Source organism: Carassius gibelio, chromosome B7, assembly GCF_023724105.1.
Source record: "Carassius gibelio isolate Cgi1373 ecotype wild population from Czech Republic chromosome B7, carGib1.2-hapl.c, whole genome shotgun sequence".
Lineage (NCBI taxonomy): Eukaryota > Metazoa > Chordata > Actinopteri > Cypriniformes > Cyprinidae > Carassius > Carassius gibelio.
Window position 1 is genome coordinate 10,937,039 of NC_068402.1, and position 26,003 is coordinate 10,963,041.

Here is a 26,003-nt window from a genome sequence, read left to right on the forward strand (position 1 = left end):
CCTTTCTAATCCTTGTATTTATGTGATGGTTGGTTGGTTTAAAAAGGTATAAAACAGCATAGCACTGATTGTTTATTAATAGGGCAATGCTTTACGTTAAGGTTCCATTATAGTCAGTTAATGAATTAACTAACAATGAGCATACATATGTTAAATTCAGATTTGTTAACATCAGTTAATAAAAATACTACTGTTAATTGTTATTTAATGTTAGCGCAAATACATTTTAATATTATATTATATATTATATTCTTCCATAGTAAATTATTTTTAGTTGTTGTTGTTGTTGTTGCTTATAAACATTATATAAAATATAAAAAAAGACAAATAACAAATTATTCACATGGGGAAAATCATACTTTAAATATGTATTCTTTAAGTTTTGTTAAAATCATGACTGATTACATTCTAGTTTTCCCCTCTCATATGCAAAAATATTGTTTCAGTCATGGCTTCCCCCAGCAGTCAACTGACTGAAGATCTAGAGTATTATTTGACTGAAGAAGAACTCTTTATTCTGGTATTTCCAACCACCTAATAAACAAACATTTCTAGTTGATTAGATTTTCTTAACAAATGGTCCCAACAACAAATGTTGTGTTAACCTACTTTGTGGCCTAAAAATAAAACAGATGTGTATCAAACACATCCATAGAAGAGGAATATTTAATCTGTTCCATATAAGGAAAATGTGGGAGGAGCTATGAGACGGATGAGCTGGGTGGAAACTTTCAGTGAAATGAAACCATCCATCTGCAAACTGAAAACCAATAATCCAGAAACCATTTTTACCTTTAAACAACAAAATGTTTAGCTATCCAATTGCACGCAAGATGTATTTGAGGACAGCTGATACTCCAAGGTATGTGATAGAAATATAGGATAGAAAAAGTTCAAAAGTATTCCGTTTTTATTCAGTGTATGGTATATGCCTGGGGAAACAAAAAACAGAGCAATCCAGGAATTACGAGTCAAATGCTCATCTAGTTGTCTTTTGTTACAGCACTAAAATAATATCAGAATTAATATCAGAATTAAATGCATGTAATTTTGCTTGCTTCTAAAAAGATAGAAAGTATGTTGTCATTTTATCTCACATCTTAAAGACTTGAGAAGCATGAAGTATAGGTGCAGACTGACCAGAGAAAACGCAAGATCATGTTTACAACCATTTATTTTATATCATTTTAATTCCTGCCACAGTCTATCCAAGAATGTTCCAACCTTAAAAATTAAAAGTTTCCCACCTATTACTACTGCTAACATGAGATGAAAACATTTAATATGAATTCTAATTATATGAACATATTTATTTATTTTAATTATTTTGGAAATAAAAATACATACAACATATTTGGATATCTTTAAGTCTTAAGAAGTATGTGCTGTTATTTTACTGTTGTGAATTGTGATGATTTCACTGTGATGTGATGACACTTAAATAAAACCTGATGTGTCTTTTTTTATTATTTATTTAAATATTCAAAAGGGCAAAAGCAATGGCAGAATCTCCCAAACCACAAGAGAAAAGGAGGAATTTATCTTGTAAGTCAGTAACCCTCATAAAATAATGGATTATCGATCTGAAGGTTTTTTTATTTAATGTGATAAATGTACTTTTTATATCTCACTTATATCTCTTTTTTTCAGCCCTGGCGTCATCCGCTGGTTCTCTGACTGAGGAGCTCCAGTGTTACATCTGTCTGGATGTGTTCACTGATCCAGTCTCCACTCCATGTGGACACAACTTCTGCAAGATGTGTCTGAAAAAATGCTGGGACAACAGGCACGACTACAGCTGCCCAATTTGTAAAGAATCATTCAACCAAAAACCTAAGCTCAAGGTCAATACAACACTCAGAGAGATTGTAGATCACTACAAAAAGAAGAATCATCTGAAAACACCTGCAGTGTTGTGTGATATCTGTACAGAGACAAAACAGAGAGCCCTGAAGTCGTGCCCTGCGTGTCAGAGCTCTTTCTGTAAGGCTCACCTGGAGCGTCATTTGAGGGTTCCAGGTTTAAAACAACACAGACTGATAAATCCTGTAAGAAATCTCCAGGATCATTTGTGTCAGAAACATGACAGACCTCTGGAGCTGTTCTGTAGAGATGATCAGACATGTGTGTGTGTGATCTGCACTGTGACCAAACACAAGGCTCATAACAGTGTTCCTTTAGAGCAAGAGACTGAAGAGAAAAAGGTAGGAAATACAAACATGATTTTTTACAAAATCACTCAGTTTCTCAAAAAAAAAAGATTTGCAGTCCCTTAGTTTATGTTTGTATATGTAATACTTGTTTTGTTAGGATAGCTTTTAATTTATTTTACTTTATTATTTTGTATTTATGTATGTTTTATGTTTAGCTTTGTTACATTTTGTGAAGCTTGGTTTTAATTGTTATTCCCTGGCCATAGAGTCAGCTGATAAAGACTCAGAAAGATGTGCAGCAAATGATCCAGGACAGAATGAAGAAGATTGAACAAATCCAACACTCAGTAAAGCTCAGAAAAGCAAGTATAAATATTTAAGTTTATTATAAATAAATAAATACATATTTAAGTTTATTATATATGTATAGTCAGATATTTGCATTTTAAAAAAGTCAAGTTATTTTCATGAATCTGACTTATCAGAATAACACTGAAAAAGAGAAAGCAGACAGCGTTGAGCTGTTCACTAGTCTGATCCGCTCCATTGAGAGATGTCAGTCTGAGCTGCTGGAGGTGATGGAGCAGAAGCAGACAGCTGCACAGAATCAGGCTGAAGAGCTGATTAAAGAGCTGGAGCAGGAAATCACTGAACTGGAGAGAAGAAACACTGAGCTGGAGCAGCTCTCACACACTGAAGATCACCTGCACCTCCTACAGGTCAGTGTCTCTCTTACTGCTCACATCACAGGACAACACTTAACACGCTGAGAGATTCCTCTCTCTCTCCTCCTTTAGATTTATCCATCCCTGTGCAGGCCTTTAGACACCAAGATCTGGACTGGGATCAGTATTAATACTTGTGTGAGTGTGGAGACTCTGAGAAGAGCGCTGACTCAGCTGCAGAAGACTCTAGATGACAAACTCAGTCAAACAGGTAGATTTACAGATTCTTATTTCACAATTAATGGCTTAGTTAATCAGCAGTTACAGAATGATCAAACTTCACTTTTTTAGGAATTTATAAAAGCAGTTTTTGTTGCAATTGTAAGGTTGTTGCATTAATTTATTATTAAATGAGCACATACACTCATCTAATCACATGCATCAAGCTTCAGAGCATTATTTTGTTTATTTTGTATTATTTTAAGGGAACACGTGATAGGTAAAAATTGATAGCCTGAAAGTACTGTACTGCTTTGGATAAAAGCGTCTGCTAAATGCATAAATTTCTTCTTTTTGTCAAGATGCTAATTCCCAAATGCAAGCTAAACAGTTTAAAAGCAAATTCAATTCATAAATGTGTCTGAATGTTAATAAAGTTCTCATTATCTTTTGTTGTCATGTATGTCACAGTGTTGAAGAGAATACAGCAGTATGCAGGTACAGTGTTTGATCTTATTCACTCACATATAGTGTATATAGTATATAGTACCTTAAAGGAATAGTTAATCAAAAATGAACTTTATGTTCATGAAAATTTACCCATCCACAGGCCATTTAAAATTTAGATGAGTTTTTACAGTTCATACAGATTAAGCAAAACGTAACAATAATCCAGAAATAATCCATGTGACTCAAATCCATCACTTTGTTTAAAAAAATTTGATGTTTTTATCAGCCATTTGGAGCCTCATTTTGACGGCACCCATTAACAAGTGATGTAATGCTAAAGTTCTCCAAAACTGTTCTGATGAACGCTTACACATTATAAACAGAGTAGAGGTTATGCGTATTTGGCGTGCTGTCCAAGGAGAGGGCTCTGAGCTCAGAATTTTTCCTGAACCCAACTTTGTTAATAAAACACCATTTAGTACATTTTCAGAGCATTTGAACTATTCCTTTAAATGATCTGATAAGGGCAGCATTTTTTCAATTTATTAGCATTCAGTTATTCGAAATATACCTTAAAATATTTGATTTAAATTCTCTCACTCAGTGGATGTGACTCTGGATCCTCACACAGCTCACCCTGAACTGATCCTGTCTGAAGATGGAAAAAAAGTGCAACATGGAAACCTAAATCAATACTACCCAGACTATGACAAGAGATTTGATAAATCAATGATTGTCCTGGGAAACAAGGGCTTTTCATCTGGGAGGTTTTATTTTGAGGTGCAGGTTAAGGGAAAGACTCAGTGGACTTTAGGTGTGGCAAGAGAATCCATTAACAGGAAGGGGGCGCTCAACCTGTGTCCTGAAAGTGGTAATTGGGCTTTGTGGCAAAGTAATGCAAAAGAGTATAAAGCTTGTGAGTCTTCCCCTGTCTCTCTCTTTCTGAATGAGACGCTTCGGAAGGTGGGTGTGTTTGTGGATTATGAGGAAGGCTTGGTCTCCTTTTATGATGTGGAGTCCAGAACTCATATCTACTCTTTCACTGGTCAGGCTTTCACAGAGAAACTCTATCCATTTTTAAGCCCTTGGACTAATGGTGCAGGTAAAAATTCAGCACCACTAATCATCTCACCTGTTAATTACAATGAATGACATATAACTAAATATGAAGTATCAGATGAAAATGATTTTTATAATCATGAATCTGAAATATATATTTACTTTTATTTAAATAATGAAAGTGTGTACATTCTTAATAACAGATTGTACAGCTCTTAATAATCCAGTAAATGTAAATGTTCAGCATTTTTTGCAATTATTTTATGCATGTTTCAAATATTTGCTCAAGCATTTTCTTTCTTTGCTCTTCTCTCTCTCTCTGTCAAAGTGAAATGATGTGATACTTACCTGTAAACAGTCATTCCTGTGATGCACATTCCTTCTATTATCACATGGCACAATAATAATAATAAAATACTTCATCCGTGAAATGCCTTTTATTTTATTTAAACAAGTTTGCATTCAAAATAGGTAACACATTTGGCTTACCTAAATTTGACATTGATAAATATTCAAAATAAAATGTGTGGACAAGGCTCAAGGACTGTATTGTATGAGATGCAGCAAACTCTCTATGAACTCAATCATTCTAACAATATTCTAATAATATTCATAATTATTTGAACATAATTGTCAGTTGCTTTTCACATATGTATAGCATCACATATAACACATGCTTTCATATTTTAGTTAAAAATGCAAGTTTAAGAATGTGTGGATCCCTCTAGTTAGTATATCAAGACTCACATTTTAATTTTAGGTAATTTTGCGCTCTAGTCTTGTGACACTAGATGGCAGCATAGAGTAATATGATCGGCTTCTTCACGGCATATAAAACACACGATACACACTACAAATTAATGGCAACAGACGCGATTTAATACAGTCTATGGATTTAATGAGCTGTGTGTGTTCAAGCATTGACTCATTTATTCAAGAGGCCAGATGCGTGCTTTATTTACTGTGAGATATTATATTCCTGCACCATCAAATTCAGCTCACAACTTTATGAGAGTCAATAAGTCATGACATAGCTGAAGGCTGATGTTTTTAAATGAAAGATTTTAATATATATTTCATGAATTATATTAGACTTTTATTTATCCAAAAATGGGAGCCACACATTTGAAAAAAAAAAAATTAATAAAAGGGTGTCCAATATATCATCAAAACAAAAGCACTTTTAAAGCTCATAAATAACTTAACATTGACGGTCTTGCTCAATAATTCATACATAGATTTGATAGGTGCTGTCTTCGTATAAAATTTCTCACAGCACTGTAGGCCAGTTTGTCTTGGATTAACCAAACAACTTTCTAAAAATAATAAACACTACTGAAATGGCTACAGAATTATGCTGTGAAGTGTTGCACTGCAACGTTATAATCTCTGGTGTGAGAGTTCTATCAAATGATGAGAAAAAACGTTTGCACACTTTTAATGAAAATGACATTAATTATAAATCAAACATGAAAAATGTCCAGTGTTTTCATGTTCTTAGATTTTTCATAAAAAATGTAATTTGTACCTCAGGTGGGGTAAAATGTCCCCCACTATAAAGCAATTTGCCTTATACATTCACAGAAAAAGTACAGGCAGTTTTAGCTTAAAATAAAAAATACTATCATGATGATATGGTCTTTTTTTCCCGAAACAAATATCAGTGCAAACTGATCCCAAACATACTGTCTGATAGCTTCTTGTGCCCTTTACTTATCATGCTAATAGCTCTTATACAAATACTCTTTTTTTTTGGTCTAGCATCCAATAGCACTACAAGGCTGAAGAATAAGACCTATTTTCACCCTAGGGTCTAGAGAAAAAAATATTTATTTATTTATATACAGATTTATTTTAGTCAAGCTAAAACTGATGTTGTAATATTACAACAATGGGCCTTACAGGGCTAAATAGCACGGAGATCTTATTTTTGCCAGTCCTTGATAAACAGCTAATGGATCAATTTATTATAGATTTGCATGTCATAAATAGGCCTATATCACAAAAAGTCTATTATTTTCTGTCAAATGAATACAAATAATATTCGTACAATTAATATAATCTGCACAACTAATAACTAGCGAATAAGCATTAATAAAAAACAGGTAAAATATACTATTTTCAGACGACAGGGGTTTGGGTTAAAATCGTGGGGGTGTGGCGCGCCGTCTGTTCATCTTGAACTGCGCAGGTGAGCATTCACCGCTGGACACGCCCAGGACACGCCCAGGTGAGCCGCTGCCAATAAGAACTCAAACTCAGTCCGCACACATTTCCTGCGACTTGCATACACAGATGCCAGTAGGGGTTCCCCGGCCGTTTAGTCGCTCTGAAAATGAAACACGAGGGGAGATGAGCAAACGCTTCATTATTTTAGGTGATTTACAACAGACTGAAAATTGGAAGGTTGTGACTCGACAAGTTTAAACCTGTAGAGCAGCGCAGGTAAGCATCACGAAAACGGCACGGCGGCAAAATCATGAAATGACCATAACAAGGTTAATTTTAATAATAAATAACGATATAAAGCAGAGTTTTAGAGAGGTCACGACCGCGCGTATCGCCTCTATTCATTATCCGCAGTTCGTCTGTAGCGGAAGATGCCTCCTCCGTGCATCATTTACACTAGTCCAACTTCACTAAACATGTTCACCGCAAAAACATATAGTGATGAGCAGATGATTTAAATGTAACTTCTTGACATCGATTGTCATTTCTTTTTTGAAACAGGAATGTGATACGCTACTGAAAATGAGGCCAGGCATCAGTATGGAGGAAGCGACGCACGAGACCTGAAGATCGGTCACGCGCAGATCGGGGACTATCGTGTATAGCCCTTCTTAACTTGATCGAAAGGCAGACCCGCTCTTTTTTTCTTCTTGTAAAACAATTCGAGACCTTGAAACTGCAGTCTTGCTTGAGCGCCAGGGATATGTAAACGCTCGTGGTGGAATTTAGAGCTCGAGCGATAATGTCATCCGGGACCATAGTTATGGATCAGGATGACTTGGATCCGGAGGCTTCGGATTCTCTTTTGCACGGGATTCACGGAGCCCACCGTCCCAGGCCGTCCTCTTACCGGGCTCTGCGCAGCGCCGTGTCCAGCCTGGCGCGAATAGATGACTTTATCTGCGAGAAGATCGGCTCAGGTTTCTTCTCCGAGGTATTCAAGGTAAATATGTAATTTCTGTCATGCCGTTTGTTTGTGTTTTTATACACTGCACGTGCTGCATTTACAGCACAAAGTGTACAGAGGAACACTGCATGTAAACAAATGCATAATTCTGTAGAGAGAGTTTGTTGGGTCAAGTCTTTTATGCAGTATCTGTTATGCTGTCACATTTCATAGAAAATTAAATTTATTGAATAAAAAACAGTTTCATAGGATTTAAGTAATTATTTTGTGTTCTCATAGTTTTAAAAGAGTAAAGTTTGAAACACTTCATTATTTTAGTTTAAGCAGATATAATTTTTGCCTTTTCACTTTCCAACCTCTTAGTCTTGTATAATAGTAATTTAAACAATAACTAGTATTTTCTAATATCAATAGCACGTTTTTGAATCAAATAATAATGCATTTGTTTTATCAATGGGGTTGACTGGGTTTAATGTTTTTAAAATCTACAGTTCTGAATTCGGCTATATTATTAAAAGGTGATAAATGTATCTAAAATAATGGTTCTGACGCCATTAGGCTAACCTAATCCCTCAGTGAGCAATGACTAAGTTCCTGTCTTTATTTCCATTCTGTTACATCCCGTCCTGTTCATTTTCTTGGCATTTGTGAATTGTTTTGCTTTAAGTGCCTGAGCCTGAGCAGAGCACATTTTTGATATGCACCTGTATATAAATATTTTATATATGAACATTACAGAGCTCAAAAAGTACTACATAACAAAAATAATCCTGTTATCAACTTGGTATAAGATATGATTCTATTACTGACTTTGGACAACTAACCAGCTTTTCGCTTTAAGCTGACTTGTGTGTCATAATATGCCTCCAGGTTTAGCTCTGCAGATTTACGATCTGTTTTACACTTGCAAAATGATTGATTTGAAAGACCATCAATTTATGAACCACTTTGCAAAATTGTAATGATAGCAGCAGTCATTCTGGCTCTTCCCTTCCTGTTAGAGAAAAGGGGTCGTGACCTGTGTAAGGACAGTAGGTCTGTGTTGGTGTGAAAATGGATACCCGTTGACAAGGTGCGCAGGTGTGCTGGAAACTCTACTCCTGTGTTTGTGTGCGTGCATATGAGACAGAGACTGACAGAGAGGGAAGAGACCTAATTAGCCATCCCTCATGTCACCCAATTTACTGACCAAGCACCAAATACATTGATAACTTCTGAAGGTTATTGCCTGCAAAAATGTCACTGCTGATCAGGTCAATATATATGCAAATGTGTGGTAGCTGCTATTTGTTTCTGTTTTTTAGTGCAAGGGTTTATGAAATATGGAAATTATATTTCTAATTATGTGCAGTCCTTTTAATGGTCCACAGTTGTGAGGGTATTTTTAGTTGGTTTTTAATAGGTTCTTTTCATTCTACAACAATACTATTGAGCAATCTCAATGCTTGTCATGACAGATCCTTCAGGTGCTGCTTTAGTTTTTTAATGTCTGTGCAGTCTGTCAACAGTAAGGACTTTCACTTGACTGATAAAGGTTTCCGTTCGTCCGTTCTCTAATTGGTTAGTCAGGAAAACCCCTTTCGTCTGTCTGTTCAGATAATAGCTTGGTTGTTATTTCATCAGATCTGGACTCTAGAATGAAAAAAAAAAACATTACTCAGCCATTACGTTCTTCTGCTAACTACTTCAGTTCTCTCTCCTTTTCAGCTAACCTTGATAAAATCAGAACAAGTGATGAAAGACGAGGGAATTTTGTGTTTCTCTTGGGTTGATGCTCGGCTCATTGTGGCATCAGCATGATTGCTCCTTTTAGGCCAAAACAAAGTTGCTTTTTATGTGAGATTCTTCTACACTAATCTTATGGAAGTGGACAGCCAGAATATAGTCTTAAAGGGTTACTCTACCCCAAAATGAAAAAATTGTCATTAATTACTCACCCTTATGTCGTTCCAAACCAGTAAGACCTTGGTTAATTTTTGGAACACAAATTAAGATACTTTTGCTGTGTTACCCTCCCATAGACCGCAATTTAATTAACCCGATCAATGTCTAGAAACATCGGTAAAAGAATCCATGTGATCAGGGGTTCAACCATAATTTTACGAAGCTACAAGAATGCTTTTTGTATGCAAAGAAAAAAAAACAACAACAATTTGTCTCCTCCACGTCACCATAGTGCCATTCTGGAGAGTATCCACTGAACGCAAACAGTGTGTGGTGCGGCTGACGCAGAACAGCAAACGCTGTTTGTGTTCAGTGGATGCTCTACAAAAATGCTACTTTGACTGTTGAATGGTTGAATAAAATTGTTACTTTAGTTTTCTTCACGTTATAGAAATAAAATCATGCAGCATAGTTTGTAGTATATATATTGCACAGTTGCCCCATAAAGTATTTGTACACTTAATCTGCTTTTAAAAACGCATGAAAGTCATTGCATTAGATAACAAAATATCAAACCCAGTGCCATTTGTTTCAAAGAAAGATATACATTGCAAAATATGTTAAGTTGCACTTTGCAATTAATAAAAAAATTACATTATGCAGTTTATAGACACTATCCAAAGCAACTTATGGTTTATTCAAGGTAAACATTGTATCCAGTGTTGGGGAAAGTTACCTTTAAAGTAATGCATTATAGTTTTGTGTTACTCCATTAAAAGTAACTAATTGTGTTACTTTTTATTGAAATAATGCATTGCATTTTATTTCGTGTTACTGTTTGTCACTGGAGCTGGGTTTGTTAATTTACTTTTAATAATAATAATTTATTAAGCCTAAGCCTGGAGGAAGGGCCTCTGCCTGTGAACCTCGCTCCCAGTTTCTCTAAACATGTGGACAGGAGAGGTGTCAGTGACTAAATGGGGGGAAAAAATAATAACTTGTAATACTTATTTAAAAAGGCAACTGTAGCATAATTTGTTTTCACATTACACTTGGTGGTTTTAAGCAGCCAGACACTTTTGGGGCCTCTTTAGGTGGTATAACTTTCTTATCTAAATCTGATGAATGACAATGCAGTAGTGTTAATGGAGATGTAGTTTCTATTTTTATTAGCTGTACATTTGAGCTTTGTGTTAAGGTCACTGTATCGAGTGTGCTCCTTGAGTCCTAGTGTGTTCCTGAAATACAGTAATGAGTCTGGTGACTGCACGCTGATCTGCATTTGACAAAGGGGTGATGTCACGGTAACACGTCTTGGGTTCCGCAATTAGAAAAGATGCTTATCGGTGCTATCTGGTTTCCTCCGTGGTGTCATGCATTTTAAAAATGGGCTCAGTTCCATTTAAAAATAGATATGAGGAGAGTAGATAAATGTTCTCGCTGTACATTTTGGTTCTGCTCTTGTCAGAGTAGTTGGGGTGGGAGGGGATTCAAGAACTGATCGTTAAAGATAGGTTGTGATTGGTTGGAAATTGAGTTTTTTAAACAATTTGCAAGCTAGTTTTGACATGATTTCGAAAGCCTGGATTTACAACACAAAGTCTCCTTTAGTGCCTCCCTTTTGCATTCTCTCTCTCCCCCTCTGTTTTTCTATTCTTGTTCCTCAGTGTCTTTTACTAGTCAGGGCATGCATGAACGTCAAGCTCCATTGCTGCCACAGAGCTCCTGCGCATGTTTGTTTGAGTTTGCGTATGTTTTAAATATAAGTGCAGTCTCAACAATTTGAAGTCTGCTTGTGAATACATTTTGTTTCAGTTTGTAGGTGTGTGTTTGTGATATGGCAGCATGACAGTTAAAGGGTTCGACTGGAAGTTCTAGGTTTAGAAGCTTAGATTAGCTCTTGTATTGCCTTTAACTTTGATTTGTCCGTGCAAGAAATGTTTTACTCGAAATAAAACGTTTACAATATATGCACATTATAGGTTGCACAGTTTATCTACACCATATCGGTTAACAAAACGTAATTTTTAATTTTAAGCTGATCTCAAGATGTATATACATTTTTGTTACATTTTATTTTAAGGTGTCCTTGTTCCAGTGTAATTATACATTTAATTGCATACTGAGTAATATTAAGTAAATGCAGTACATGCACTTACTATATGATTAGGGTTGGGAATATAAGGAATAATAACCGTATACATAATTATTTTAATAGGACACCTTAAAAATAGTGTAAGTTTTCATACAGTAGCCTAGATTGTAATGTGATTCATCTATAGCATTGTAAAGTGTTGTTCTTTGGTTTTAGTGTTTCATTTGAAATTTATTTCGACAACACAATATAGAGTTTTTATATCTTCTATTTGTCGTAACCTAAAGAATACTGGCTTATAAAAAACTGTCCAGTATTTATTATCAGTGCATCCCTTTTAAAAAATTATAGTGCTAAACTGGGTGTAAATGTTAGTGTATATGAAGAATTATTTTTGAATGTTATACAAACATACATGGTGTGTGGTATGAATGTAAAACATAAAATGCAGGATCGTGGTAAGCGTCATTTTATAAAAAGGGCACTTTTAACCATCTCTCTTGCAGTATGCTGTAGCATGAGAGTGGGTGCTAATGATGCTCCGGTAAGTGCTGTCTCAGACCACCTGTCTAAATGGCAACATGAGAAGTATGATGATGGATATCAGATTCGTCACATACACCCTCATCCAGACTTCTACACCTCTGTTTTTCATACACTCAACAGTATACTGAGCAAGCTAAATGCTCATTGAGCTACTGTTTGCCTTGTGTGTTAGTGTGTGCAGTGCACTTACTCTGGCATATTGTGCAGTGACAACCCCAGTTTAAATGCAGCTTGTGCAATTTTTTATTTATTATTTTTGTATTTATTTTTTGGCAACACACCAACACACATCTCTTCTTCTTATCAAAAACAAATGCTATCCAGATTGTTTATAGACAGGCTGCGTGGTTTCTGTCCTCTTTGAGTTCTGTGGAAAACTCCAAAGAATTTGAACAGCTGTCATTCACGAAGCTCTACACATCCCCCACCCATTGTTTGCTTGTTTAAAAAATTAGGTTGATTGGATGCTGCTTTCAGCTACCAGGTGTACAGTAACCTCAGCTCAATGTGACGTGTTTTACCATATTAAGGGAATGGTTAATCCCAAAAATGGAAATTTGCTGAAAACTTACTCAACCCGGTAGATGAGTTTAGCATTAGATTACTTATTTATCAATGTATCTTCTGCAGTGAATGGGTGCCATCAGAATGAGAGTCTTATAAAAACATCACCGTAATCCACAAGTATAAACCACAAGACTCCAGTCCATCAAATAGTTTCTTGTGAAGTAAAAAACTGCATGTTTGAAAAAAAAAAAAAAAAAAAAAACATTTCAAGACATTTTCAGCTTTAACCGTTACTTCCAGCTAATATTTTCTCTAGTCGTCTGTCCATAATATTCATCCATCTCGTCTGAATCGAGAGAGAAATATGCAAAGATCAAACCTGACTGTTATATAAAACACAGATTTTCTTGGTTGACGAAAGGACATACAGTCTCACTGCACAGATATTTTTATCACAGGATGCTGAAATAATAATAATGTGTGTTTAGGGCGTCTTCTGTATCCATCCCTGAGAATGCATTGCACCTCAGCACTGTTTACCTTTGATAAAACGAGTGCACGCACACCCTCAGATGTGTGAGAAATCGTGCACTCTCCCTCACTTAAGCTGCAGTGCTGAGTTATATCAGATCATTTATGGATTTTTAAGTTTCCTGCTATTGATCTTCATGAGACTCACAAAAGCAGATAATGGTGCTCATTGTTATTATGATATCTTAGCTTGCACGCTTTGGCGCTGCAGGCAAGATCAGCCCGCCAGACAGCACGGCACAGGTTTGGGTGTCATCAATCAGGGATGGGTTTCTGCCTTTACTTGATTACACTGTCATATTGCTTTTGTATAGACAATTAAAGATGAAGAATACTGTTGAAGCTTGGATGCAGATAGTTTCACTCCTTTAGGGAAATTCTTGCTTTGGGTTATTTAAGTGTGTGTATGTGTGTGGAAATCTCTCTCTTCATCCAAGGGAACATGTTCAGACAACATTAGAGTTAGTCAACAGCATACTGTTTTAATTTATAGTGATGAAATGAAACACTTTATAATTTCTGCTTCATAAATCATTTTTGTAGTTGCTATGAACCAAAATATTATGGTTGAAAGCGTATTCGTGTTATTGGGGCTGCTACTGAGTCCAGATATGGACCAGACGGCTTAGGTAGGTTAACCTCCAGCTTGATACAAGCCGGTGTGTTGTGGGTCTGTCTCATGTCTCCTGTGAGATGTGCCCTGATGAGCCACTCAAACAAATGAAATCTAATGAAATGTATGAACATGGACACTATAATCACCAAAGCATCTCATGATGTTACATAATGTTAGACTTTCTTGATCATTTGCACAGAGTTCACACGGTCAGTACCACAAATTTGCCTGTATTTGATTAGTGACGTACAAATAGTACATAATCTTAAATCGGTTTTTAAATGTTTCATGTAACTAACTTGGTTTTGAAAATGTTAACTTTAAACTTTTATATTCCACATTTTCAATCTAGATTCCACTGTGTCTCCCCCTGAGTACAGATAATGTCTCCTGCAGCCAGGGACTTTGAAGTCTGGGATGAATCGGAAGGCTGTGTGTGTGTGTGTGTGTGTGTGTGTGTGAGGAGAAAAGGGCCAGAGATCTCTGTCCAGCTGGCCCAGACATGAATAGAGCTCTGAAGTGTCTGTCTGTGACACAAGTATTTTCTCTTTCTCTTTCTCTTTCTCTGAAGGTGCAGCATCGTACCACGGGGCAGGTGATGGCTCTGAAGATGAACACCATGGCCAGTAACAAAGCCAACATGCTGAAGGAGGTACAGCTGATGAACCGCCTCGGACATCCCAACATTCTCAGGTCTGCATCACACACACACTCTGACAACAGAGCTGGTCAACACTGAATATGAATCATGTATGTGCAGTGGTGATGTTGCCAAAATAGAAAATAAAAAGTACTTCTATGATTTATGCCTTTTTTTTCTTTAATTTTTATCGTTAAGGTTGTCACTAGAAATTAGATTTTTATAAAAAACATATATTATATTATATTATTATAGTTCTTAAGTTTATGATGCAAAATTAAATTGCTAATTTTTTTTTAATTAAGTAATAATTAAATGTGCTGTAATCGTTTTTAGCCATTTTGATACCTTTTAGTCAAGACTTGGCCACTGAGTTGCTACAAGCACAGTCAGAATACCATAACTCCAATCTGATGCTGTCTATACCACTGTACCATCTCAGTACATGAGTTGTGAGGGTTAGCTTGGAAATAATATCACCTGTCCCTGGTCTGATGGCTCTTCTCTCTCTTGAGTACGAACACAGCCTACAGCCAGGAGAGTTTACAACTAGATGTTTATTTTTATGAATTTCTAAGTGTTCATTTGAATAATTCATTAATTTATTTCTAAATTCACATTTAGAAGTTTGTATCCATTCTTGCCTCTGGAATGGAAAGAATGTTTTGTTTTGTTTTGTTGAAGTCCAGCTTACCTACAGGACAAAGTCTGTGCTGTTGGGCTATAAACACTGCATTGTATGAGAACATGAATATTGATGTCACAGGATGGCGGCTTTTGTCTTGCCTCCGTAACTGCAGCCACTGTTTATGTAGAGTAAAATATTTAATTGGAAGCTGAGGAGTAGAGGATTGAGCAACACATTATTACTCACGAAATACAAATATATTTATCTTAAACAAATCGCTACATGAATGCGGGGGTGTGTTTGTTTGCATGTGCCAGGGCATGAAGTCTAGGTCTTTTGTCTGCTTAACCTGCACCAGCTTGTGTGGTCGCAAATGTTTAAATTGTGTGTGTGTGTGTGTGTAAGAGAGAGAGAGAGAGAGAGAGAGAGAGAGAGAGTGTGTGTTTTTCATGCATGCTTAAGATTGCCTTCAAAATACAGGTGTTCCACATCACATTTTTGAGATGGGTCACTCTTGAAGGAACTTGTTAACACCCTTCTGCTGTTTTTTGTTTTTGTCTAACACCCTTTACTCTTTCTGCGTGTGTGTCCCTTTAGGTTTGTGGGAGTGTGTGTACATGAGGGACATCTTCATGCTTTGACAGAGGTGAGAGTGCTGATAAAGCATAAAAAAACAGCAACACGATTTGATCAAATTAGTTTTTTATACTCTAAGACTGAATGGTGAATATACTACTGTTCAAAGGTTTGGAGTCAGTATGGTATTTTTGTTCCTGTTTTTGAAGCTGTATGTTCATCAAGGCTGCATTTATTTGATCAAAAGCACATTGAAAAATAGTAATAAATGGGAATATTATTTAACTTGTAAAAATTTTTCTATCTTAATACATTTAAAAATTATATTTTATTCCTTTTGGAAACTTTCAGCAACCATTATTCAGTTTTACAAGACCCTTCAGAAATTTTAATATGTTGGTTTTTTTATTATTATTATTATTATTATTATTATTACGATCAATGATGGAAGCAGTTGTTGTACTTAATATTTTTGAGGAAACCATGATTTTTGTTCAGGATTCTTTGATTAATAGACACTTCAAAGGAACTTAATTTATTTTAATTTGAAAAAAAGTCGATAACGTTATATATGCTCAACATATATATTAATTTCTTCAAAAAGTAATCTACTTTATCCCAAATGTTTTAGCAGTTAATCTTTCTTTATTTAAATCTATTGTTTTCACTAAGCTCAATGCAGAGCATTCTGGAATTGCCTTTCCTGCAATGGATGCATGTGATGCAGCCTTTAAAATTGGTTAAAGCAAGACACTGTGGAACATCCTTGTTTTCCATTCTATACTAGTTTAATGTGCAGAGACAATTATAAGATAAGAGTCATTCATGGGATGATGTGAGGTATTACGTAAACCATTTTCATACTTTAACATCAGGTGGTTTTAATAAAGTTGACCTCTGTGTGTGTGTTGTAGTACATCAATGGCGGTAACCTGGAGCAGCTGTTGAACAGTGATGTGTTCCTGTCCTGGTCTGTGAGAATAAACCTTAGTCTTGATATTGCCAGAGGACTGGAATACCTACACAGCAAGGGCATATTTCACAGAGACCTTACCTCAAAGGTACATGTACTAGAAGGGTCTTTATTACAGAGACTTTGTGTCAAAGTACACATGCACATACACGTGCGTATTCCAGACACCTCATACTGGATTTTTACTGAATGCCACAAATGTTTTTGTAAAACGATAAATACAAACACACAAATGTTAATCTGAATGTGTTTGTTTTGTAGAACTGTCTGGTGCGCTGGGAGAGCGGGCAGTGCAGTGCTGTAGTGGGAGACTTTGGCCTGGCAGAGAAAATTCCTGATCACAGGTCAGTAAATTGCATCGTCATAACTCAAGAGATAAGATTAGATATGCTGAAGTCTTCCAGAGGGAGAGAGAGCGATGGAAGCAGTCAGGTACTGATTGATGAGCTTCCACTTTTCCATAAAGCAGTTGTATCTATACAGAGGTGGGTAGTAACGAGTTACATTTACTTCGTTACATTTACTTGAGTAATTTTTCGGGGTAACTAATACTTTTCGGAGTATATTTAAAAATGGGTACTTTATACTCTTACTTGAGTAAATTTTTTGGGAAAAATCTGTACTTTTACTTCGTTACTGTGGGCGACGCTCCTCTCGTTACTTTATCTTAATGCAATAAATGTTGTAAATGGTTCAGTTTATTCCAAACGCGCCGTCTACTTTTCTCTGGACAATGAGTGATGCCCATTCGCGAATGATTCATTCTTTTGAGTCAACTCTGTTCAAAGGCTTGATCAAATCAATTGGCAAACGAGTGAATTGGTTCATGAATCAGTTTGAAGGAGTCGTTCAGTTCCCTGAAGCAACGCGCTGAGCGTCTGAAGCGGTTCACTCAGAGTTGTAACGTTTAAGATCATCAGCAGCGTTGAAAACGTGGCTATGGAACTGCACTGAATTGAAAGCAAATCTGCAAAGGCCATTATTTGCTTGCGATGGAGATCCTTATTAGATGAACGTGTGTGCTGTCTACTGTTTAACAGGTAATAACTTGAGCTACATTCGATTACAGTAAACGATACCACTGTGACATTAGTTTGTTGTACGTGTGTGGCTTATAACAGAGGGGTGTCAAGTTGAATGCAGCTTCCAAAAGACAAAAAAATAGCCGATTAAGATTTTATTAATTTTAATACAATCACACCGGTGCGAGTCAGCAAGTCATATCATCAGCTGTTAAATTCAGATCTGTGATCGCTTGCTGGCGCTGAGCCAGAGACAGACGTGTTTTTACAGCGTTGCGCATTATAACCAATCACACACGGTTCTTTTGAATGCAATCAGGCCAATCGGAGGTGTTCCGATGAGTCATCGCTGAAATGCCGGTGCTTCCTTCACTCGCTCACTGACTGGATACCTCTTTCTGGCGAATTCTCTCGTCAGAAACAACAATGTGCAGATGTGTGTACGAATCTGTAAATAAGATATTGATTTCACAGTGTTAACAGTTTAAGTGATTTTAATGGGAGTTTCTGAGAGTGTACTCTAGACTGTCAGTGAAAATGATCTTTAATAATGTAAATGTTATTTGCTCTCTTTCTGAACAAGGAAAGATTAGTAGCAATATTTATATCACATTAACTTTCAATGTTAAATTCACATTTAATATAAAGTCAGTCGTATTAAAAATATGTTATGGCATGAAACCTATATATGTTACTTAAGTAAACAGACAGGGTTTTATAATAAATTGGAGTAAAGGCTGATGAAATATATACATTTACACACGCACACATACATTATGTACATTTATCTATATATCTAAATAAAAATAGGCTCCGTATATATGACCCAAAGTAACTAACTACTTGAGTAGATTTTTTATCCGATACTCTTTTACTCTTACTCAAGTAACTATTCGAGACTAGTACTTTTACTTTTACTTGAGTAAATATTTCTAGAATTACTTTTACTTTAACTTGAGTAAAGTTTTTGGGTACTCTACCCACCTCTGTATCTATATCTGGAGAGTAAATGATTAAGAGCATGTGATGTAGCTTAGTGCAGCCTCCACACATCCAGCCCAGTCATGCCCTGCTGTTGTTTCAGTACATGTGTACACAGAGCTGCATGTGTAAATGAAATGGATGTTAAATACCTCAGATATGCTTGAGTTATTATGTTGACATTTACCCTTAATAGCTGAAGTATCTGTTCTCATGTGATATGAAGCATGTACTGTTGCACTGCAGGCATTTACACATGTTGTTAATGTAGACACATGGCTAGAAAAAAAGGTGGGGAAAAAATAACACTGTTGCTTCAAAAAAAAAAAAAACTTTAATTTCACTGCACGTACACAACCAGTCAAACGTTTTTGAACAGTAAGATTTTTAATGTTTTATTTTTTTTTATATATACAGCAAAAGCAGTCACATTTTACTGTTTAAAATAACTGCTTTCTATTTGAATATATTTTAAAATATAATTTATTCCTGTCATCAAATCTAAATTATCAGCGTCATTACAAATCACAAAAATAGTTTACAATTTAAAGTTCAAATAGAAAACCATTATTTAAAATGGTAATATTTCAAAATGTTACTTTTTTTTTTTTTTTTTTTTGCTGTACGATGGTTCAAATAAATGCAGGGTTGGTGAGCAGACAAGACTTATTTAAAACAATATTAAACATCATACAACACCACATGAACGTATGATTTTTAAAGTAAATGCTTTTCATAAGATTAAAAGCATAAAATACAATACATTGTCACATAACACAACAGTCCAACACATAAGGATTAAAACCTCCTAACTATGATGGACGCTAGGTTTTTATTTTATTAGTTTTACTTGTATTTTTTTATTTAAATGTAATAATATAGTTATAATATAATTGTAATAATAACAATTACATTATTTTGACTTAAATAAAAATAGCCTTGATTAAGTAAAGAGTTTTTTTTTTTTTAATATACAAAAAAAATCTAGAGCTGTAGTGAACCTAAGAAACAGCACTTCTATGTTTAGTAATCGTAGTTTTCATAAATTGTATTGTCCATATTGTCCATTGTCGAGGGCAACATATGACAATATTCACAAGGTCACAGAGGGATACGTTATAATATTATACATTTATTTTTGCATATTAATATTGATATTACAGGATTTCCCAGTGTAAGGATGGTTGGATGTTTTAATTGTGTATACAAAGTTTCACTCCTTGCAACCTATTCTGTGATACTGTAATTGCTGGGTGACTTTTACTGAGGAAATAGGAAATTATGGGAGGAGGTTAATTGTCTCTTCCCAGCATATTACTTGGAGGTATGCAACAGATGAGGGGGCATGCAAAGTATATTTTACAGTACATTGTGTATTTTAATGATTTGTGTACATTAAGCTTTGTTTAATATTACAAGGACATGATTATCTTATGTGAGCTGCCATATTGAGGTTCGTTTGCCAAAAAAAAAAAAAAAAAACCTTGGCCTGTGCAACACTTGCAAGTTAGGGATCACCGTTAATGATATTCCAGTGCGGAAACTGTTTGGCCAGCGCAGACTACTATATGTAACCTTTAATCCGTATATCCTGTGGATTAACATTCCTTAGTGTTGCACTCATTCTGGGAGATATTAAAGTGATCTGCTGCTTGTGTAATTCTTTCCTCAGCATAGGGCCTTCTGTATAAACTTATGTATGAGAGCAGATTATTGTAAGTCTCTGTTCAGCTTTCCTTTTATACACGGTCTCAGCATAAATGTTACATAACGTGTTAGCTAAAGTGTACCTCCCAAACATAGCGTGTGTGCCATCAGAGTGCTGTTTTTGTTCTGCCTCTGTCATTCTCTCACTGAAGATATCAACCCAATGTTATGAAAGCATTCCTTCCCTTTTTTTGGAACAATATGTATAGTTTTTGCATATTTACTGTGCATGGTATGTAATTAGACTGTTAGGTTACACTTTATGTTGAGGTGTCCTTGTTACAGTGTAATTGTACATTTAGTTATGGAGTAATATTAATTCGCTACATGTACTTACTACATGGTTCGGTTTTGGTTTAGGGTTTGGCTTAAGGTTACTTGCATGCAATTATACATTATACAGAAGTTATTGTTACTGTAATAGTAAGTACATGTAACGTGTAACAAGGGCACCTTAAAATAAAGTGTCTCTTTCCGATATTATGAATGAACCAGATTTTCACGTCTTGCCTTACCGTTTTATTCAACGTCTTGCCTTACCGTTTTATTCAACAACCAAATGTTTAGACCTTTACTTACCGCAAACTGAACTAAAAAATTTAAAATACGAAGTTGTACTAACAAATGTTATGTAGACTTGCTGAATTAAACATGCAGGATGATGAAGTCATGTGATGTTGTCACTGTCTGAAATGTTTATGTAAGGGATAATGCACATCCAGCCAGTTGTTATTGCAGAATAACCCCCGACAGGGTGATTAGGATCAGGTCTTGTATCACCCTGAAGGGGGTTATTCTGCTATAACAACTGGCTGAATGTACACTATCCTGCTTATTACATGGCTACTTGCCACATTGATTAGACGCTAAATATTGATTTGATTTTCAATATTTGAACGCAAAGCTTCCATGAATGCAGCAGTTGTGAGCAAGCGGCAAGTTCAAACTAGACTGACATTTCAGGGAAATGGTGCAGTCAAATCACTTATTACACAACATTTCACCACATAAATAAATAAGGCAATAAAAGAATTAAGACGAAAATGTTTCAAAATCTTACCAGTTACCAGTGTGTTCGTTATCTTATAATCTATAACAGTGTATAAAACAATCATAGCAAAATGGTAGCAGCTGCCGAGATTTAATATTTTGTTAGATAAACAAACGCAAAGCTTCCACCGAGAAAAACTTTTCCTAGCAAGAGTACAGCACCGAACTCCGTTACCCGGATGAGCCGGTGTTATAAGCTTTTACCGGTTGTTATCAAGGGATAACATACCTCAGAATGTTGCAACTGACCAATCAGAATCAAGTGTTCCACAGAGCCGTGTAATCACATAGGATAATGCCTACTGTTTTGCTTACTAATTTAAAAACTATGTATACAGTGTTCAATTATGAATGCATCCAGTTTGTGCTCATGATGTCAGAGTCATCAGGGACTTGTTTCCGCTCTGCATTTGTGTTGATTTTAATGATGGCTTTGTAAGAAAGTCTGTGTGAAAGAGAGCAGTTTTACAGTTGAGCTCTGTTTTTCTCATTGTTGGTAGTTCTTTAAATGTAATGTAATGCATATTTTGGTGTGCTTGCGAATACTTAATGTTTATGTGTAAAACCACGGTTATTTGTAAATGTGAAGAAGAGTGAACAGACTGCTGAATGAGGGCTTTTTGGAAAGCTCTCCTAAAAAGGACAAAGTATTTCAGCTGTTTGCTGCTGTAGATTCCCTCACTCTGAGTAACCCACGTCCCCAAATGGTGTTTACACTGCAGTACATTACTCCATTTATCTCTCTCTTCCCTTGTCTCCACTCTTCCCCTCTCAGTCTATTTATGCCCCAGTACACAGTCCCAGACCAAAATAAAACTGAGGAAGTGTCTCTCAGCAGCGTATGAGTATGCCAGCTAGAAATAAGATCTTACAAGACCTTGTTTTGTTTTATTTTTATACATCCACGCGTGCACACACAATCATGTTGTGGGTTAATGGACTAGAGGTTTAAGGGTGTTAAATTTGGAAATGAGAAGTACTTAAAAGATTAATAGATCTTGAAGGTTCACTTTAAGTAAATTATTTTTTCTGTTTTCCCTTTGGCTGTTTTCAGTGAAGAGGCAGAGAAGCAGAGCATGGCTGTTGTTGGCTCCCCCTACTGGATGGCTCCGGAGGTGCTCCGAGGAGAACGCTACGATGAAAAGGTCGAACACCGTATGATTCATTACTCTGATTCAGGCCAGAGTCCTCTTCGTTGACTGTTTCACCCACATTACTTGTCAGATTGCTGTCGTTTCACAATTTCAAATGTAAAGTTTGTGCCATTATTCCCATTGACTGAGAATATTGTACTATTCAGTTCATTATGTTCAGAGTTTTAGATAATTAAAACGCATCGTTTTTTTTGTTTTGTTTTTTAAAGGTGGATGTATTTGCATATGGTATTATTCTCTGTGAGATTATTGGCCGGATACAGGCAGATCCCGACTTTCTTCCACGGACAGAGGTGAAAAACTGAACATACATTCTTCTTAAAAGCTCACTTCAAAGAACCTTTTTAGAAATCATTTAAAAACTTTTTAGAATAAGAACATTTTTTATTTAAACGCATGTATTTAAGTATCAAGGCGAGTATTGTTTCACAAATTGTTTTTACTATGTTTGTTTGTTTTTGTTTTTTGGACTGTACTTTTATTCTAAAATGGCTGATAAAGCACTTTATTGGTCTATATCTGTTTGGTTCACCTTTCCACCTGGTCTGAATATCAGGCCTGTAGCAATCTCATTTGCACACTCAGTTTACGAAAATGGGTTGTAGTTTACTCCATGTGAGATAACAGCAGTGCCAATAAAGTCATGCCTTTACATATAAATCATTGTTTAATTACACTGTAAATCATTGTCAAGATGATTTACTTCTTCAGTACAGCCTGTACTCCTCACAGTAGTAATATACAGCTTTGTAGCTTTAGACTGAAATAAGGTGATTCTGTTTCAGGACTTTGGTCTTGATGTGGAGGCCTTTCGGCAGATGGTTGGAGACTGTCCTCCTCATTTCTTCCATCTCGCAGTCATCTGCTGCAGTGTAAGACCTCTTATCTACCGTCACGAAAGATCACACATTAACACTGATATACCTCTACAAATCGCATATGCTGACACGTAAGCTTAAATGTACATTTATTTATTTACTTTTGTTAACTTTGGAACCTCTTCATAACAGGGCTTCTGTCTAATTCAGATGCATAAAATCAGGTTGCATAAAATCAGGGGGTTTTTTTCTGTTCCAGATGAACCCAGACAGTCGGCCCTCATTCACAGAGGTGGTAGCAGAGCTGGAGAAGATAGTGAGTGATCGAAAGAAGAGTGAATGTATGGAGCCAGATGTAGAGGGTGAGTCAGCAAAAAAAAAAAAAAAACAACGCAGTGTTGCCAGAACTCTTTTCTTTTCTTCTGCTCAAATTTATTCAATTATAATGCTTATATAATGCAAATTAGTATCAGAATTTTTTTTTTTTTTTTTTTTTTTTTTTTTTTTTTACAAATTTTCAAATCAAGCTAAATGCTCATAAGTCAAACCACATTTATGTTTGCTCTAAACAAAGTTGAAAATTCTATCATTATTTACTCATGTCATCCCAAACCAAACCAGATACTTGCTTTTTATGATAAACCGATTTCATTTATCTTGTTGTTGTTTTTTATTTATTTATTTATTTATTTATTTTTTTTAATTTTAACCAAAGGTTTATTCAGAATTCATTTCTGAATTTTGGAAGGACTTGAGGTTGAGTAAATTATGGAAGAAAATTTTTTTTTTTTTTTTTTTTTTTCTTTTAGTTAAATATCCCTTTACATATATTTAGCCTTGAAAATGATTAAAGAAGATTGCATGGCATTAAAAACAAACTGAGCATTCAAATAAAAAAAAATTTTTCTTCTTCTTTTTCAGACCAGCCATCCACAAACACAACACCTTTAAGTCGAAAGCATTCTCTAGACATTTCCACTGACCCGCGTCTCTGCCGCAGTAAATCCGATGTGCTCCTCCCTCCGTCCCCTCTCCTGACTCGGACCACACCGATGCGTGTCAACCCCTTCTCCCAGCGCCAAGACCTCAACGGCGGCCGCATCAAGCTCTTTGATACCCCTAGCAAGTCTGTCATTTCTCTCACCTTTGCTCTCCCTCCGCCCCCTGACCCCAGCAGCCCTGTCTCCTGTGACAAAAGCCCTCTCCATTTCCACAGACGTAGCCAGTCACTGCCCTGCACGCCAGAAGACATCCAGTCTCTGCGTGGTACTGCTGACAATAGGAAATGTGAAAATACTCCAAGTGTTATGGACACTTATGTAAATCCAGTCAATGGAAATCTGATGGACATGGGAAGGGACAGTGTGTTGGCAATGAGCAACGAGAGTATTGTTGATCTGCCTAATATTAGTGAGGTTTTTAATACACCCAGTGACAATGTCAGGTGTTCAGATAAGCAGGACAAGGAGGAGAATCTTGAAATGAACAGTCCAGAAGCTGTAGCTGATGATTCTGGTCTTCCATTAGATCTAGAGCTGATGTCTCCGAACCGACTGAGGTTAGAGGAGAGCATTGAGGAGCCAATGGACTGCACCAGTTCTCCTGATACACTAGATGGCGCCATGGCTACTTCAAACAAACCTTTCTCCAATGGCTGGAGCTCCCCGGTCTCAAACGGGCCACCCTCATTACCACCTTTACTAGACACGGACAACAACAATGGCACCATTCCTGTAAATCAACCTCTGGGATGGGGGGTTAATAACTCCAATGGTGCCTCGACCCCTCTTACGCCTCCAGAACAGGATGAGGTCATAGCCTGTTCGGGGTGCTGCCTAGCAGGGATGAGTTTCCCCTCTATTTGCACACGTGGACCTCGACAGACCCCTTATAAGAACTTGAATGGCGATGCAGCTGGGAAGCGACTTCTGTGCAAAGCTTTGCCACCCTCACCTACAGAGCCAAATATTGCTCTGCCTGGCACTCGGACATAAAAAGATGCATGATATGTAGGTAAAGCGCTACCTTTAAAGCGGATGCTACTGCTAAATGCACTCAATCTAAAATGGAGCTGAAAAATGTCATTCTGAAGAGAAAGAAAACTCTATGTATTATTGTTTAGACTAGGTGGATCATTTAGTATTCTGATCTCAAGTCCTAGTCCTCTAAACTTGAACACTCCCGTAGGTTTTAATGCCTTTCTAAAGACATGTGTTGTCAATATTTTTGTTATTTTTACAATTATTTCAAAGTTTATGAAAATACTTTGTGAATGGGGAAAAATATGATGTATTATTTTATTAATGACATTAAATGATATGGACAAAGTAAAGTGCTGACAGGCTATGTTGTGTTTATGAGTCACATTATTGGTTTTCTGCATTTTAAATTGTCACATGGTGTAAAAGATACTCGGCTCGCTCTTTATTTGCTTTCTATTTTAAAGGATCATGCCGAGTGGAAAATTTGCATTTCTAAGGAAATGAAAGTCAGAAATGTCTGTTTGTTGCACATAGTTTTATAGGAGGCGAATGGTCAGAAGAATTTACTTGGCATCTTCATAAAATGTTTCAGACAGATCAAAGCTTTTCAT

At 36.1% G+C, this 26,003-nt stretch overlaps 2 protein-coding genes across 2 annotated transcripts; both read left to right on the forward strand.

Moving 5' to 3' along the window:
- The first annotated feature begins 721 nt into the window (after window positions 1-721).
- btr09 (bloodthirsty-related gene family, member 9) lies at window positions 722-4,977 on the forward strand. Its single transcript, XM_052560085.1, has 8 exons — window positions 722-862; window positions 1,490-1,545; window positions 1,651-2,204; window positions 2,420-2,515; window positions 2,639-2,872; window positions 2,951-3,089; window positions 3,509-3,535; window positions 4,092-4,977. Exons 1-8 carry the CDS (start codon window positions 807-809, stop codon window positions 4,637-4,639), a joined length of 1,710 nt encoding a protein of 569 aa, XP_052416045.1. The 5' UTR covers window positions 722-806; the 3' UTR covers window positions 4,640-4,977.
- A 1,835-nt stretch (window positions 4,978-6,812) lies between these two features.
- On the forward strand, window positions 6,813-25,742 carry tesk1b (testis associated actin remodelling kinase 1b). Its single transcript, XM_052560086.1, has 11 exons — window positions 6,813-6,991; window positions 7,277-7,718; window positions 14,433-14,554; window positions 15,727-15,775; window positions 16,620-16,766; window positions 16,940-17,022; window positions 22,493-22,583; window positions 22,802-22,885; window positions 23,378-23,464; window positions 23,670-23,772; window positions 24,332-25,742. The coding sequence occupies exons 2-11, from the start codon at window positions 7,518-7,520 to the stop codon at window positions 25,402-25,404; spliced, it is 2,040 nt and encodes a 679-aa protein (XP_052416046.1). The 5' UTR covers window positions 6,813-6,991; window positions 7,277-7,517; the 3' UTR covers window positions 25,405-25,742.
- The last annotated feature ends 261 nt before the right edge of the window (window positions 25,743-26,003 follow it).

What these genes read in the sequence shown, in the direction of transcription:
- tesk1b (XM_052560086.1), top strand. Translation starts at nt 7,518, where the DNA reads ATGTCATCCGGGACCATAGTTATGGATCAGGATGACTTGGATCCGGAG. An exon ending in GAGAAAATTCCTGATCACAG is followed by an intron (nt 17,023 to 22,492) that starts GTCAGTAAATTG and finishes GGCTGTTTTCAG; the next exon opens with TGAAGAGGCAGAGAAGCAGA. An exon ending in ACTTTCTTCCACGGACAGAG is followed by an intron (nt 22,886 to 23,377) that starts GTGAAAAACTGA and finishes ATTCTGTTTCAG; the next exon opens with GACTTTGGTCTTGATGTGGA.
- btr09 (XM_052560085.1), top strand. Translation starts at nt 807, where the DNA reads ATGTTTAGCTATCCAATTGCACGCAAGATGTATTTGAGGACAGCTGAT. An exon ending in GAAAAGGAGGAATTTATCTT is followed by an intron (nt 1,546 to 1,650) that starts GTAAGTCAGTAA and finishes TCTTTTTTTCAG; the next exon opens with CCCTGGCGTCATCCGCTGGT. An exon ending in AAGAGACTGAAGAGAAAAAG is followed by an intron (nt 2,205 to 2,419) that starts GTAGGAAATACA and finishes CCCTGGCCATAG; the next exon opens with AGTCAGCTGATAAAGACTCA.